The sequence below is a fragment of the Lolium perenne genome, chromosome 5 (genome assembly GCF_019359855.2).
Source record: "Lolium perenne isolate Kyuss_39 chromosome 5, Kyuss_2.0, whole genome shotgun sequence".
Taxonomy (NCBI): domain Eukaryota; kingdom Viridiplantae; phylum Streptophyta; class Magnoliopsida; order Poales; family Poaceae; genus Lolium; species Lolium perenne.
In genome coordinates this window covers 20400016-20415902 of record NC_067248.2, presented here as the reverse complement: position 1 = coordinate 20415902, position 15887 = coordinate 20400016, and the positions used below count along the sequence as shown (strand labels likewise).

Sequence of the window (15887 nt, the reverse complement as noted above, 5' to 3'; positions counted from 1 at the left end):
GAAATACCATGTAGTAGGTAGGTATGGTGGACACAAATGGCATAGTTTTTGGCTCAAGGATTTTGGATGCATGAGAAGTATTCCCTCTCAATACAAGGCTTAGGCTAGCAAGGTTGTTTGAAGCAAACACAAGTATGAACTAGTACAGCAAAACTCACATAAAAGACATATTGCAAGCATTATAAGACTCTATACCGTCTTCCTTGTTGTTCAAACACCTTACCAAAAAATATCTAGACTCTAGAGAGACCAATCATGCAAACCAAATTTAAGCAAGCTCTACGTATTTTTTCACTAATAGGTGCAAAGTATATGATGCAAGAGCTTAATCATGAGCACAACAACCAATTACTACATGTAGCATTTCCCGTTTCCAACCATATAACAATGAACGAAGCAGTTTCAACCTCCGCCATGAACATTAAAAGTAAAGCTAAGAACACATGTGTTCATATGAACCAGCGGAGCGTGTCTCTCTCCCACACAAGCATTTATTCAAACAAAACAAAAACAAGAAACATACAGACGCTCCAAGTAAAGTACATAAGATGTGACCGAATAAAAATATAGTTTCAAGAGAAGGAACCTGATAATTTGTCGATGAAGAAGGGGATGCCTTGGGCATCCCCAAGCTTAGATGCTCGAGTCTTCTTGAAATATGCAGGGATGAACCACCGGGGAATCCCCAAGCTTAGAGCTTTTACTCTTCTTGATCATATTGTATCATCCTCCTCTCTTGACCCTTGAAAACTTCCTCCACACCAAACTCGAAACAAACTCATTAGAGGGTTAGTGCATAATCAAAATTCACATGTTCAGAGGTGACACAATCATTCTTAACACTTCTGGATATTGCTCAAAGCTTCTGAAAGTTAATGGAATAAAGAAATCCATCCAACACAGCAAAAGAGGCAATGCGAAATAAAAGGCAGAATCTGTCAAAACAGAACAGTCCGTAAAGACGAATTTTATTGAGGCACCAGACTTGCTCAAATGAAAATTCTCAAATTTAATGAAAGTTGCGTACATATCTGAGGATCACTCACGTAAATTGGCAGAATGTTCTGAGTTACCTACAGAGAATTCATCCCAGATTCGTGACAGCAAGAAATCTGTTTCTGCGCAGTAATCCAAATCTAGTATCAACCTTGCTATCAAAGACTTTACTTGGCACAACAATGCAACAAAATTAAGATAAGGAGAGGTTGCTACAGTAGTAACTACTTCCAAGACTCAAATATAAAACAAAATTATTGTAGTAAAATAAACACATGGGTTATCTCCCAAGAAGTGCTTTCTTTATAGCCATTAAGATGGGCTCAGTAATTTCAATGATGCACTCCCAAGAAATAAGAGTTGAAACAAAAGAGAGCATCAAGAAGCAAATTCAAAACACATTTAAGCCTAACCCACTTCCTATGAAAAGGAATCTTGTAAATAAACAAATTCATGAAGCATAATGCAACAAGCATAGAAAGATAAAATAAGTGCAGCTTCAAGATTTTCAGCAAAAAGAGAGGTGTTTTAGTAACATTAAATTTCTACCGCCATACTTTCCTCTCTCATAATAATGTCCAGTAGCATCATGAGCAAACTCAACAATATAACTATCACATAAAGCATTCTTATCATGAGTCTCATGCATAAAATAATTACTACTCCCAACATAAGCATAGTCATTCTTATTAATTGTAGTGGGAGAAAATTCAACAATGTAGCTATCATTATTATTCTCATCAAGTGTAGGAGGCATAGTATAATCATAACAAAATTTACTCTCCATAGTAGGTGACACCAAAATACCACTATCATTATAATCATCATAAATAGGAGACAAAGTATCATCAAAGAAAATTTTCTCCTCAATGCTTGGGGGACTAAAAATATCATGCTCATCAAAACCAGCTTCCCCAAGCTTAGAATTTTCCATATCATTAGCAACAATGGTGTTCAAAGCGTTCATACTAATATGTTCCATGGGTTTTTTAATTTTCGCATCAAAGCATCCATGTCTTAACTCAGGAAATAGATTAAAAAGCTCCATATTGCTTTCCATTATGCCTAACTAGTGATAAACAAGAAACAAAAAGATGCAATTGCAGGATCTAAAGGAAATAGCTTCGATCACTTACCATGGCACCAGAAAATAACTTAGTTACCTGGGACCGGAGTGTGAGTGCCTTTTACCTTTCCTCCCCGGCAACGACGCCAGAAAATATGCTTGATGTCTACTCGCGCTTCTTTTCCTGTAGACAGTGTTGGGCCTCCAAGAGCAGAGGTTTGTAGAACAGCAGCAAGTTTTCCCTTAAGTGGATCACCCAAGGTTTATCGAACTCAGGGAGGAAGAGGTCAAAGATATCCCTCTCATGCAACCCTGCAACCACAAAGCAAGAAGTCTCTTGTGTCCCCAACACACCTAATACACTTGTCGGATGTATAGGTGCACTAGTTCGGCGAAGAAATAGTGAAATACAGGTGGTATGAATATATATGAGCAGTAGTAACGGCACCAGAAAATAGTTTGATGCTACAACTGGCGTGTGGTTGATGGTGGTAATATTGCAAAAAGACAGATGCAGAGAACAAGAAACAAGCAGTGATAGCAGTATTTGGGAACAAGGCCTAGGGATTATACTTTCACTAGTGGACACTCTCAACATTGATCACATAACAGAATAAATAGATATATGCTATACTCTACACTCTCTTGTTGGATGATGAACACCACTAATTGTGTAGGATTACACGAACCCTCAATGCCGGAGTTAACAAGCTCCACAATATTTGATATTCATGTTTAAATAACCTTAGAGTGCATGATAGATCATTGCAATTACACCAAGTACTAACATAGCATGCACACTGTCACCATCACACTATGAAGGAGGCATAGATCACATCAATACTATCATATCAATAATTAACTTCATAATCTACAAGAGATTACAATCATAACCTACGCCAAGTACTACACGATGCACACACTGTCACCATTACACCGTGCAGGAGGAATAGAGTACTTTAATAACATCACTAGAGTAACATAGATGAATAGTGATACAAAACTCATATGAATCTCAATCATGTAAGGCAGCTCATGAGATCATTGTATTGAAGTACATAGGGAGAGAGATTAACCACATAGCTACCGGTACAGCCCTTAGCCTCGAGGGAGAACTACTCCCTCCTCATGGGAGACAGCAGCGGTGATGAAGATGGCGGTGGTGTCGATGGAGAAGCCTTCCGGGGGCACTTCCCCGTCCCGGCGGCGTGCCGGAACAGAGACTCATGTCCCCCAGATCTTGGCTTCGCGATGGCGGCGGCTCTGGATGGTTTCTCGTACCGTGGCTTTTCCGTATCGAAGATTTAGGTCAGGGACCTTTAAATAGGCGAAGAGGCGGAGTCGGAGGGCTGACGAGGTGGTGTCACCATAGGGGGCGCGGCCCACCCCCTGGCCGTGCCAGCCTGGTGTGTGGGGCCCCCAGGGCTCCCCTCTGGCGGCTCTCGGGTGTTCTGGAAGCTTCGTGGGATTTTAAGATTCTGGGCGTTGATTTTGTCCAATTCCGAGAATATTTCCTTACTAGGATTTCTGAAACCAAAAACAGCAGAAAACAGGAACTGGCACTTCGGCATCTCGTCAATAGGTTAGTTCCGGAAAACGCATAAAAACGATATAAAGTGTGAACAAAACATGTAGGTATTGTCATAAAACAAGCATGGAACATAAGAAATTATCGATACGTCGGAGACGTATCATCCAACACACCATAGAATACCTTTCTTCGGTAACTCCAGCCCATAGGAGATGGCCGTCCATGAGGAGGACGGGTTCCCGGTGAAAATAGTAGCAGTGATATTTCCTCTTGGATAATAGCCGGCCTTGAAAGGTGATTAACCTCCAAGCTTGGCGAGCCAATAATGCCTGATTGAAAAGACGCATATCTCTAAATGCCATACCACCTTGTGCTTTGGAATGAGTCATAGTATTCCAGTTCACCCAGTGGGTTTTACGCTTACCTCGCTCAACACCCCACCAGTAGTCACAAATCATCTTGGTAATCTCATCACACAGAGAGAAGGGAAGTTTGAAAACCCCCATGACATAAGCTCGAACGGCCTACGCAATGGCCTTGATCAAGATTTCCCTAGAACTTTGGGACATAAGGCTATCTCCCCAAGCCATGAGGTGTTGGCAAAGGCGCGATTGTAGATTAATGAATCATCCCTTGTGCATCCGACCATCTGGGGTGGGCAATCCCATATACTCTCTTCAAAATCAGGATTCACAACATGAAGGATATTGCGGACCTCTTCTTGTGCCTCTTGTGGGCAGGAAGCACTAAAGATGATAGAGCACTTAGAAGGATTAATAAGTTGGCCAGTACCATTTGCATACACATCAATTACTTGTTTAACTCTTGTTGCTTCATCAACAGAGGCTAGAAACAATAACAGGGTGTCATCCGTAAACAAGAGATGGGATACTCCAGGTGCTCCTCGACATACCTTGATTGGAGAGATCCCATTAGTTTCAACTTCTCTTTGCAAGACAGCAGAAAGACCATCAGCCACGAACAAGAATAAGAAAGAAAGGTGACAGAGGGTCCCCTTGTCTTAAACCTCGTGTAGGAGAAAATGCTTCCAAAAGGGTTCCATTAAATTTAACTGAATACCTCACCGTGGTAACTGATGTCTACGTTCCCCCTCCTTTCCTGTAGACAGTGTTGGGCCTCCAAGAGCAGAGGTTTGTAGAACAGCAGCAAGTTTTCCCTTAAGTGGATCACCCAAGGTTTATCGAACTCAGGGAGGAAGAGGTCAAAGATATCCTTCTCATGCAACCCTGCAACCACAAAGCAAGAAGTCTCTTGTGTCCCCAACACACCTAATAGGTGCACTAGTTCGGCGAAGAGATAGTGAAATACAGGTGGTATGAATATATATGAGCAGTAGCAACGGTGCCAGAAAATAGCTTGCTGGCGTGTAGTTGATGGTGGTAGTATTGCAAAGAGGTAATGTAACGCAAAGAAACAAGAAACAAGCGTAGTAACGCAGCAGTATTTAGGAACAAGGCCTAGGGATTACACTTTCACTAGTGGACACTCTCAACATTGATCACATAACAGAATAGATAAATGCATACTCTACACTTTTGTTGGATGATGAACACATTGCGTAGGATTACACGAACCCTCAATGCCGGAGTTAACAAGCTCCACAATAATGCTCATATTTAAGTAACCTTATAGTGTAAGATAGATCAACAGACTAAACCAAGTACTAACATAGCATGCACACTGTCACCTTCATGCATATGTAGGAGGAATAGATCACATCAATATTATCATAGCAATAGTTAACTTCGCAATCTACAAGAGATCATGATCATAGCATAAACCAAGTACTAACACGGTGCACACACTGTCACCTTTACACACGTGCAGGAGGAATAGAACTACTTTAATAACTTTGCTAGAGTAGCACATAGATAAATTGTGATACAAACTCATATGAATCTCAATCATGTAAAGCAGCTCATGAGATTATTGTATTGAGGTACATGGGAGAGAGATGAACCACATAGCTACAGCGGAGCCCTCAGCCTCGGAGGTGGATTACTCCCTCCTCATCATGGAAGCAGCGATGGCGGTGAAGATGGCGGTGAAGACGGCGGTGGAGATGGCTCCGGGGGCAATTCCCCGTCCGGCAGGTGCCGGAACAGAGAGAGTTCTGTCCCCCGAATTGGAGTTTCGCGACGGTGGCGGCGCCCCTGGAGTCTTTCTGGAGTTTCGTCGATTCGTACTGCGTTTTTAGGTCGAAAGGGCTTTTATAGGCGAAGAGGCGGCGCAGGGGGGCACCTGGGGGCGCCACACCCTAGGCCGGCGCGGCCAGGGTCTGGCCCGCGCCGCCATGTGGTGTGGTGGCCCCCTGGCCCCTCTCCGACTCTTCTTCGGTGTTCTGGAGCCTTCCGGGAAAAATAGGAGGTTTGGCGTTGATTTCGTCCAATTCCGAGAATATTGCCCGAACAGCCTTTCTGGAACCAAAAACAGTAGAAAACAGGAACTGGCACTGTGGCATCTTGTTAATAGGTTAGTTCCGGAAAATGCATGAAAATGATATAAAGTGTGAACAAAACATGTTGGTATTGTCATAAAACAAGCATGGAACATCGGAAATTATAGATACGTTGGAGACGTATCAGCATCCCCAAGCTTAGTTCCTACTCGTCCTCGAGTAGGTAAACGATAAAAGATAATTTCTGAGGTGACATGCTACCAACATAATCTTAATCATACCATTGTAAAGCATATGAGATGAATGCAGCGATTCGAAACAATGTAAATGCAATGAGTAAACAAGTGAATCATATAGCAAAGACTTTTCATGAATAGTACTTTCGAGACAAGCATCAATAAGTCTTGCATAAGAGTTACTCATAAAGCAATAAATTCATAGCAGAGACATTGAAGCAACACAATGGAAGATTAAGTTTCAGCGGTTGCTTTCAACTTGTAACATGTATATCTCATGGATAGTTGTCAATGCAAAGCAATATAACAAATGCAATAAGCAAGTATATAAGAATCAATGCACAGTTCACACAAATGTTTGCGTCTTGAGGTGGAGAAAGATAGGTGAACTGACTCAACAATAAAAGTAAAAGAATGGTCCTTCAAAGAGGAAAGCATCGATTGCTATATTTGTGCTAGAGCTTTTATTTTGAAAACATGAAACAATTTTGTCAACGGTAGTAATAAAGCATATGTATCATGTAAATTATATCTTACAAGTTGCAAGCCTCATGCATAGTATACTAATAGTGCCCGCACCTTGTCCTAATTAGCTTGGACTACCGGATCATCACAATGCACATGTTTTAACCAAGTGTCACAAAGGGGTACCTCTATGCCGCCTGTACAAAGGTCTAAGGAGAAAGCTCGCATTGGATTTCTCGCTATTGATTATTCTCAACTTAGACATCCATACCGGGACAACATAGACAACAGATAATGGACTCCTCTTTTATGCATAAGCATGTAACAACAATTAATAATTTTCTCATATGAGATTGAGGATATATGTCCAAAACTGAAACTTCCACCATGGATCATGGCTTTAGTTAGCGGCCCAATGTTCTTCTCTAACAATATGCATGCTTAACCATAGGGTGGTAGATCTCTCTTACTTCAGACAAGACGGACATGCATAGCAACTCACATGAAATTCAACAATGAATAGTTGATGGCGTCCCCAGTGAACATGGTTATCGCACAACAAGCAACTTAATAAGAGATAAAGTGCATAATTACATATTCAATACCACAATAGTTTTTAAGCTATTTGTCCCATGAGCTATATATTGCAAAGGTGAATGATGGAATTTTAAAGGTAGCACTCAAGCAATTTACTTTGGAATGGCGGAAAATACCATGTAGTAGGTAGGTATGGTGGACACAAATGGCATAGTGTTGTTTGGCTCAAGGATTTGGATGCATGAGAAGTATTCCCTCTCGATACAAGGTTTAGGCTAGCAAGGTTGTTTGAAGCAAACACAAGCACGAACTAGTACAGCAAAACTCACATAAAAGACATATTACAAGCATTATAAAACTATACATCGTCTTCCTTGTTGTTCAAACATCTTACTAGAAAATATCTAGACTCTAGAGAAACCACTCATGCAAACCCAAATTTTAACAAGCTCTATGTATTTCTTCATTAATGGGTGCAAAGCATATGATGCAAGAGCTTAATCATGAGCACAACAATTGCCAAGTATCAAGTTATTCAAGACATCATACCAATTACTACATGTAGCATTTTCCGTTTCCAACCATATAACAATTAACGAAGCAGTTTCAACCTTCACCATGAATATTATGAGCTAAGAACACATGTGTTCATACGAACCAGCGGAGCGTGTCTCTCTCCCACACAAGCATTTATTCAAACACAAACAAAAACAAAAGCATACAGACGCTCCAAGCAAAGCGCATAAGATGTTATGGAATAAAAATATAGTTTCAGGGGAGGAACCTGATAATGTTGTCGATGAAGAAGGGGATGCCTTGGGCATCCCCAAGCTTAGACGCTTGAGTCTTCTTGATATATGCAGGGGTGCACCACCGGGGCATCCCCAAGCTTAGAGCTTTCACTCTTCTTGATCATAGTATATCATACTCCTCTCTTGATCCTTGAAAACTTCCTCCACACCAAACTCGAAACAACTCATTAGAGGGTTAGTGCACAATAAAAATTAACATATTCAGAGGTGACACAATCATTCTTAACACTTATGGACATTGCATAATGCTACTGGACATTAATGGATCAAAGAAATTCATCCAACATAGCAAAAGAGGCAATGCGAAATAAAAGGCAGAATCTGTCAAAACAGAACAGTTCGTATTGACGAATTTTAAAATGGCACCAGACTTGCTCAAATGAAAATGATCAAATTGAATGAAAGTTGCGTACATATCTGAGGATCATGCACGTAAATTGGCTTAATTTTCTGAGCTACCTACAGGGAGGTGGACCCAGATTCGTGACAGCAAAGAAATCTGGAACTACGCAGTAATCCAAATCTAGTACTTACTTTTCTATCAACGGCTTTACTTGGCACAACAAAACACAAAACTAAGATAAGGAGAGGTTGCTACAGTAGTAAACAACTTCCAAGGCACAAATATAAAACAAAGTACTGTAGCAAAATAACACATGGGTTATCTCCCAAGAAGTTCTTTCTTTATAGCCATTAAGATGGGCTCAGTAGTTTTAATAATCCATTCGCGGGAAATAGTATTTGAAGTAAAAGAGAGCTTCAAGAGGCAAATTCAAAACAAATTTAAGTCTAACATGCTTCCTATGAAGAGGAATCTTGTACACAAATGAATTCATGAAGAACAAAGTGACAAGCATAAGAGGATAAAACACGAGTAACTTCAAGATTCTCAACATAAAGAGGGGAAACTTAATATTATTAAGATGCATATAACCATATTTCCCTCTCTCATAATAACTTTCAGTAGCATCATTGATGAAATCCACAATATACCCATCACTTAAAACATTCTTATCATGGTTCATATGCATAGAAGTATCATTAATTTTGGCATAAGAAGAGTTATTCTCATTAATAGTAATTGGAGCAAGATTATTATCAAGAATTTGAACATGGTAAACACGTTGCATATTAAAAGAATTGTTTTTGGTAATCCAATCATGACTATGACAAGTTTCATAAGGATAATTATAACCTATATCATAGCATTCTTTATAATAATCATCAAAGACCGGAGGCACAGTGTCATCATAAGAAATAGAATAGTTATCTTTCACAGTCGGTTTATCTATGACCATACCATCATTGTTATTAGAAGGAGATGTATCAAACACATAATGATCAGTAGCAAAAGGATTTTCAAACACCTCTTCCCCAAGCTTACAGCTTTCTATATTATTATGGGAGGAAGCATGGATAGCACTGACACTATGGCAATTATTATCATCATTTTCAGAATTAGTTTCCCAGAGATTTGCAATATCAAAAGTAGTGTGTTCATTCAAATCATGATTGCTAATGTATGTAAAGGGCATAGGAAGATCATCGTATTCAGATTCATTATCACAATAATCATTAGGAGCAACATACTTACGGTTACCTAGCGTTATCTCATTCACGCGGGGATACGCTGTTACCTCTTTCTTTTTATTCTCCTTCTTCTTCTTCTTCTTCGTTCCCTTCTTCTTCTTCTTCTCTTCCTTCTCCTCGTTCCCTTCTTTAGGAGGAAGAGGCTTGAAGGGTGGCTCGTCCGCATAACCTGATTTACTTTCAGAAACAATAGAAGAAACTTGGGAGGATCCCTCCTTTTCATTAATTAGTTGAAAACACACAGCGGTCCTATCATATTTTGGCAAGGTGTCATCTTCTAAAATATTTTGTATGTAAGTATTTGTATGGCTATTATCAATGCAATAAGAAAAACACCCATGCAGGACATCATCAATATCAAGATCACTCATATGTAACAAAGAGATTTTTCTCGACAGTTCTTCACACCCCAAAAATAAAGTAAGTTCATCATGCTGATTAGGAGTAATTTCATCATCACAATACAAATTTGCAGCACTCATTGGGTTCAAATTATCATTGGAGGAGCATTGAAAATTAAAATGACCCACTTCATGGCAAACTTCACAAATAAAAGGATAGAGGGCACAAACTTTTTTACCAAGATCATCTAGAGCCCTAAACCACTTTCTAGTTTTTTCATTAATATGATGGATGCAATATTCATCTTCGATTTGATTAATTCCACAAGGTCTATGCATTCCACAAAAATTAACATGCTTATAAGAAATAGCATTCTTAGGAGTTTGAGCATGCGCATTGCAATAATTAACAACTATTTCATTCTTCATGCAAGCCTCTTTAAAAGGTTCATGATACTTATCAAAATTCTTTTTAGGCAATTCAAAATGAGAAGCAAAGGCTTTATAAAGATTTGCAGCAATTTGAGAGTCAAGACCATAAGTAGCACTCATATTTCGAAATTCATCGGTATCCATAAAGGCTTCAATGCATTCATAATCATAATTTATACCTGACTCTTTACCTTCATTGTTCTCCCATCCTTCAGCGTTCTCCTTAATCCGATCAAGAAGATCCCACCTAGCTTCAACCTCCTTGCTTGTGAAAGATCCCTCCGAACACGCGTCCAGATAGTCCTTGTGTTGTCCTGAAAGCCTCGCATAAAAATTGTTAACAATAACATTACGGGGGAGCTCATGAATGGGACATTTGAGCATTAGCGACTTCAGTCTCCCCCACGCTTGAGAAATACTCTCTCCATCACGAGGATAAAAGTTATAAATATAATTCCTATCAATATGCACTTCATGAGGAGGATAAAATTTAGAATAAAAGAGAGATGCAATTTCCTCCCAACCAAGAGAATGTCTATTCTCCAACAATTTATACCAATGCGCCGCTTTACCGTGACAAATAAACAGAGAATAGCTTCTTCCTCACTTCATCCATAGAGATACCTGCACACTTGAATAACCCGCATAATTCGTGCAAAAACAGTAAATGATCTCTAGGATGGACAGTTCCATCCCCTTTATAGTGGTTGTCCATAACACGTTCAATAATTTTCATAGGTATTTTATACGGAATACTTTCAGCAGGTAGATTTAAAATATCAGAAGCATCATTAGAGTTATCGCATATGGGAGATAAAGCATTATCAGAGCAAAATATTTCTTCCAAAGCTGAGGAGCAAAAAAGATTATTTTTATATAAACTAGCTTCCCCAAGCTTAGACTTATCCATAGTATTAGCAGTAATTGCATTCATACTAATAACATCGCTACTAGCATGCAAATAAGGTTCCATAGGTTTTTTAATTTTCGCATTAAACAATTCTAAATCAGGAAATAGATTAAAAAGCTCACCAATTTTTTGGTTGTTTTCCATTATGCCTAACTAGTGTAAACAAGAAACAAAAAGATGCAATTGCAGAATCTAAAGGAAATAGCTTCGAGTACTTACAACATCGGAAAATAGCTTGGTAGCCGAGGTCCGGAGTGTGAGTACCTTTTACCTTTCCTCCCCGACAACGGCGCCAGAAAAGTGCTTGATGTCTACGTTCCCCCTCCTTTCCTGTAGACAGTGTTGGGCCTCCAAGAGCAGAGGTTTGTAGAACAGCAGCAAGTTTTCCCTTAAGTGGATCACCCAAGGTTTATCGAACTCAGGGAGGAAGAGGTCAAAGATATCCTTCTCATGCAACCCTGCAACCACAAAGCAAGAAGTCTCTTGTGTCCCCAACACACCTAATAGGTGCACTAGTTCGGCGAAGAGATAGTGAAATACAGGTGGTATGAATATATATGAGCAGTAGCAACGGTGCCAGAAAATAGCTTGCTGGCGTGTAGTTGATGGTGGTAGTATTGCAGCAGTAGTAACGCAGTAAAACAGTAAACAAGCAGTAGTAACGCAGCAGTATTTAGGAACAAGGCCTAGGGATTACACTTTCACTAGTGGACACTCTCAACATTGATCACATAACAGAATAGATAAATGCATACTCTACACTTTTGTTGGATGATAAACACATTGCGTAGGATTACACGAACCCTCAATGCCGGAGTTAACAAGCTCCACAATAATGCTCATATTTAAGTAACCTTATAGTGTAAGATAGATCAACAGACTAAACCAAGTACTAACATAGCATGCACACTGTCACCTTCATGCATATGTAGGAGGAATAGATCACATCAATATTATCATAGCAATAGTTAACTTCGCAATCTACAAGAGATCATGATCGTAGCATAAACCAAGTACTAACACGGTGCACACACTGTCACCTTTACACACGTGCAGGAGGAATAGAACTACTTTAATAACTTTGCTAGAGTAGCACATAGATAAATTGTGATACAAACTCATATGAATCTCAATCATGTAAAGCAGCTCATGAGATTATTGTATTGAGGTACATGGGAGAGAGATGAACCACATAGCTACAGCGGAGCCCTCAGCCTCGGAGGTGGATTACTCCCTCCTCATCATGGAAGCAGCGATGGCGGTGAAGATGGCGGTGAAGACGGCGGTGGAGATGGCTCCGGGGGCAATTCCCCGTCCGGCAGGGTGCCGGAACAGTGAGTTCTGTCCCCCGAATTGGAGTTTCGCGACGGTGGCGGCGCCCCTGGAGTCTTTCTGGAGTTTCGTCGATTCGTACTGCGTTTTTAGATCGAAAGGGCTTTTATAGGCGAAGAGGCGGCGCAGGGGGGCACCTGGGGGCGCCACACCCTAGGCCGGCGCGGCCAGGGTCTGGCCCGCGCCGCCATGTGGTGTGGTGGCCCCCTGGCCCCTCTCCGACTCTTCTTCGGTGTTCTGGAGCCTTCCGGGAAAAATAGGAGGTTTGGCGTTGATTTCGTCCAATTCCGAGAATATTGCCCGAACAGCCTTTCTGGAACCAAAAACAGCAGAAAACAGGAACTGGCACTGTGGCATCTTGTTAATAGGTTAGTTCCGGAAAATGCATGAAAATGATATAAAGTGTGAACAAAACATGTTGGTATTGTCATAAAACAAGCATGGAACATCGGAAATTATAGATACGTTGGAGACGTATCTGTAACACATGCCATAATCCATTGTATCCACTGATGAGAAACCCCATTTTATGCATTGTAGACTCAAGGAATTGCCAATCTACTCTGTCATAAGCTTTTGACAGATCCAACTTATAAGCACAATAGGAAGAATTCATAGATGTGCCATGTTCCATAAAATGCAAACACTCATATGCTAGGAGAGCATTGTCCGTGATCATCCGTTCAGGAACGAAGGCACTTTGATTTTCTGAAATGATATCACCCAGCAGCGGCCTCAATCTATTAACCAGACATTTTGAAACTACCTTATACAAAACATTACACAACTCAATGGGACGGAAGTCTTTCAACTCACATGGATCGTCAACCTTTGGTATGAGAACAATTGAGGCATCATTAGTTCCTTGAGGCATGAATCCCGTAGAAAAGAAATATCTCACCGCCTTAATCACATCCCTCTTCAAAATGTCCCAAATTCGCTGATAAAAGCGTGCGGGAAACCCGTCCGGGCCAGGAGCTTTTATGGGACCAATCTGAAAAAGGGCATCAAAGATTTCCTCATCTGAGAAATCCTTACATAAGCTATGATTCATAGATCCTGTTCCTGGACCAAATCAGTTAGCAAGTGGGGATGACAACACAAGAAAAATTCAGTGTCTAAACTTGCAAGATGAAAACCTAAGGTCTGCCTTAATTGGTTGTGATTGACAATGACCTGGTTGAAGGCATTGTTTTGTGAGTGCGGACTTTCTCTGGGGTAAAAACCTGTGGTCATTGATCAGGACGTTGATAGCGCTTATGCACTGTTTCCATCTTGAAAGCGTCGCTTTTGAAGTTGATGGATTTCTGGTGCTGTTTTGGTGGTATTTGATACGCTATTACAAGGAACTGGTTATTGTAGAGGAACTTTCTTTTATACAATTTTTTTTATTTCTTTGGCCATGCGAGCATTTGTATTGCTATTAGTGCTTTTGTTTTGGTATGTTCGTGATATTAATATATTCCTTTTTATAAAAAAACAATTACGAGCTGCACTAACAATCCAATCGAACCAACAAAACAAAAGGTCTCCCAGTCCGGGTACACCGGTCATCAATCGATCATCGTATCTCAAGTGTCAACAACTAACAGTCACATCATGAGCACTGTTGCAGCCACCGCGCCCACTGCCGCCATCACCTGTGAAACCGCTCCGCTAAGGAAAGAGGCCGAAGACGACGGCGGGGAAGCCGGGGCCTGAGCGGTGGCGTCAACAACGGTGACGAGGAGCTTCATACCCATACTGCAGTGGGGGCCCACGCTGCAGATGAACCACCTCCGCCCCGCCTTGTCGAGTGTGACCGTGTCGCTACCGGAGTTCCAGGTGCCGATTGTGTTCCCCGTCACGTTGCACGCTCTGAAGTCCGCGCCGCCAACCTCCATCACGTTGTGCTTGTCGGCGGGGTACATGAACACTGCGAACAAGCACCAATTTATTAGCAATTCGGATATGAGTAATTGGGTATTGGGCTGGCTAAGAGCCGAGGATCGACACTGCAAGCATACTTAGGCTGTCGCCGACGACGAAGGTTTTGCCGTCAGTCCAGGTGGCAGGGTATTTGAGGGTCCAGCCAGGGGTGTCCCCGACCATGAAGACCTCGGCGGAGGCCGGTGCCAGGAGGAAGGTGGCGGCGATGGCCGCGGTAGCCAAGAGCAGCACTTGTCGGGAAGCCATTGGGTATATGGTGATGCTCTTGTGTATCACAGCCTCTCTGTTTCTCTTAGTTCGTTGAAGATCGATTTGTAGGCTGTAGCTATATGGCTTGGCAAGATCAGTGCCAATCCGAGTGTATTTATACAGACAGGGATAGTGACCTAGCCAATGGATCCTGTGGTGATTTGAAAGCGGACGCAGCTGCAGGCTCATGGCGGCATTAACTGGTGAGTGACAGGGATGCTTATCCCATGAGAAAAAACAACGTTTGGCACATTGTTGTTGCCCCTGCCGGCGACGCAATACTCGGTCAGGGTTACGATTTCTCCGGCTATTTGGTTGTAGGGTAGAAAACGTATAGTGACCCGCAGATTGCGTACTTGACCTCCAAATGTACGAAAAACGGCTAGGTTTGGGAAAATGCCTACTTAATTCATCTGGCTATTAGCAGTTCCCTATCTTGGTTTATAGCAAAATGATCCGACTTCACTGGTGTCAGACCAAAGAAAGTGAAACAAACACGAAGACCAATATATTTGGTAAAAATTAGAGCTTGCATCAATAACTTTCGACCTTTCGTATTTAGCTCCTAATTTTTGCATCTCGGCGTTCATCGTATCTCCACTGAGGATATTACATAAGATGGATTAGCCTCAAAAGTTTTTGAATTTAAACATCCGCGTCAGCTTTCCTTCCCAACACTAGTAAATGTTCACGTGCAACGCACGTCTTGATCAATGAAAAAAATATGATCATAAGAATTTGTAAAGTATGGCCATGTAATAACCCCGTATGTAATTTTTTTGCATGGGTATAAACATGGATCTATCAATAATGAATTATAATTTAAAATGTCATCAATGCAGTAAGTTGGAAAACAAAGGAAGATCACCATTAAACTGAGGATCGGGGTTACTCATTTTCTGATCTGTGTCTATTGAGCAAGGTGTCAGGTCATAATTGGGGTCCAAAAAATCAAGGCAACGGTGAGGAATGGAACATATGGATAAAAGAAGTCAGTGCATGATCGTTAATGGCATCCTCTGATATTTACACATTTTGTCAC

General features: G+C 41.1%; 1 protein-coding gene across 1 annotated transcript; it reads right to left on the bottom strand.

Moving 5' to 3' along the window:
* Positions 1–14259: 14259 nt before the first annotated feature.
* LOC127303185 (mavicyanin-like) lies at positions 14260–14903 on the bottom strand. The gene is made up of 2 exons (XM_051333946.1): positions 14674–14903; positions 14260–14582 (listed from the first exon to the last, which is right to left on the bottom strand). The coding sequence occupies exons 1-2, from the start codon at positions 14840–14842 to the stop codon at positions 14260–14262; spliced, it is 492 nt and encodes a 163-aa protein (XP_051189906.1). The 5' UTR covers positions 14843–14903.
* Between the last annotated feature and the right edge of the window lie 984 nt (positions 14904–15887).

Excerpts from the sequence above, each read along its gene's own strand:
- LOC127303185 (XM_051333946.1), bottom strand. The coding sequence starts at position 14,842 with ATGGCTTCCCGACAAGTGCTGCTCTTGGCTACCGCGGCCATCGCCGCC. Across the intron at positions 14,583-14,673 it reads CGTCGTCGGCGACAGCCTAA|TGTTCATGTACCCCGCCGAC; the intron begins GTATGCTTGCAG and ends GCTTGTTCGCAG.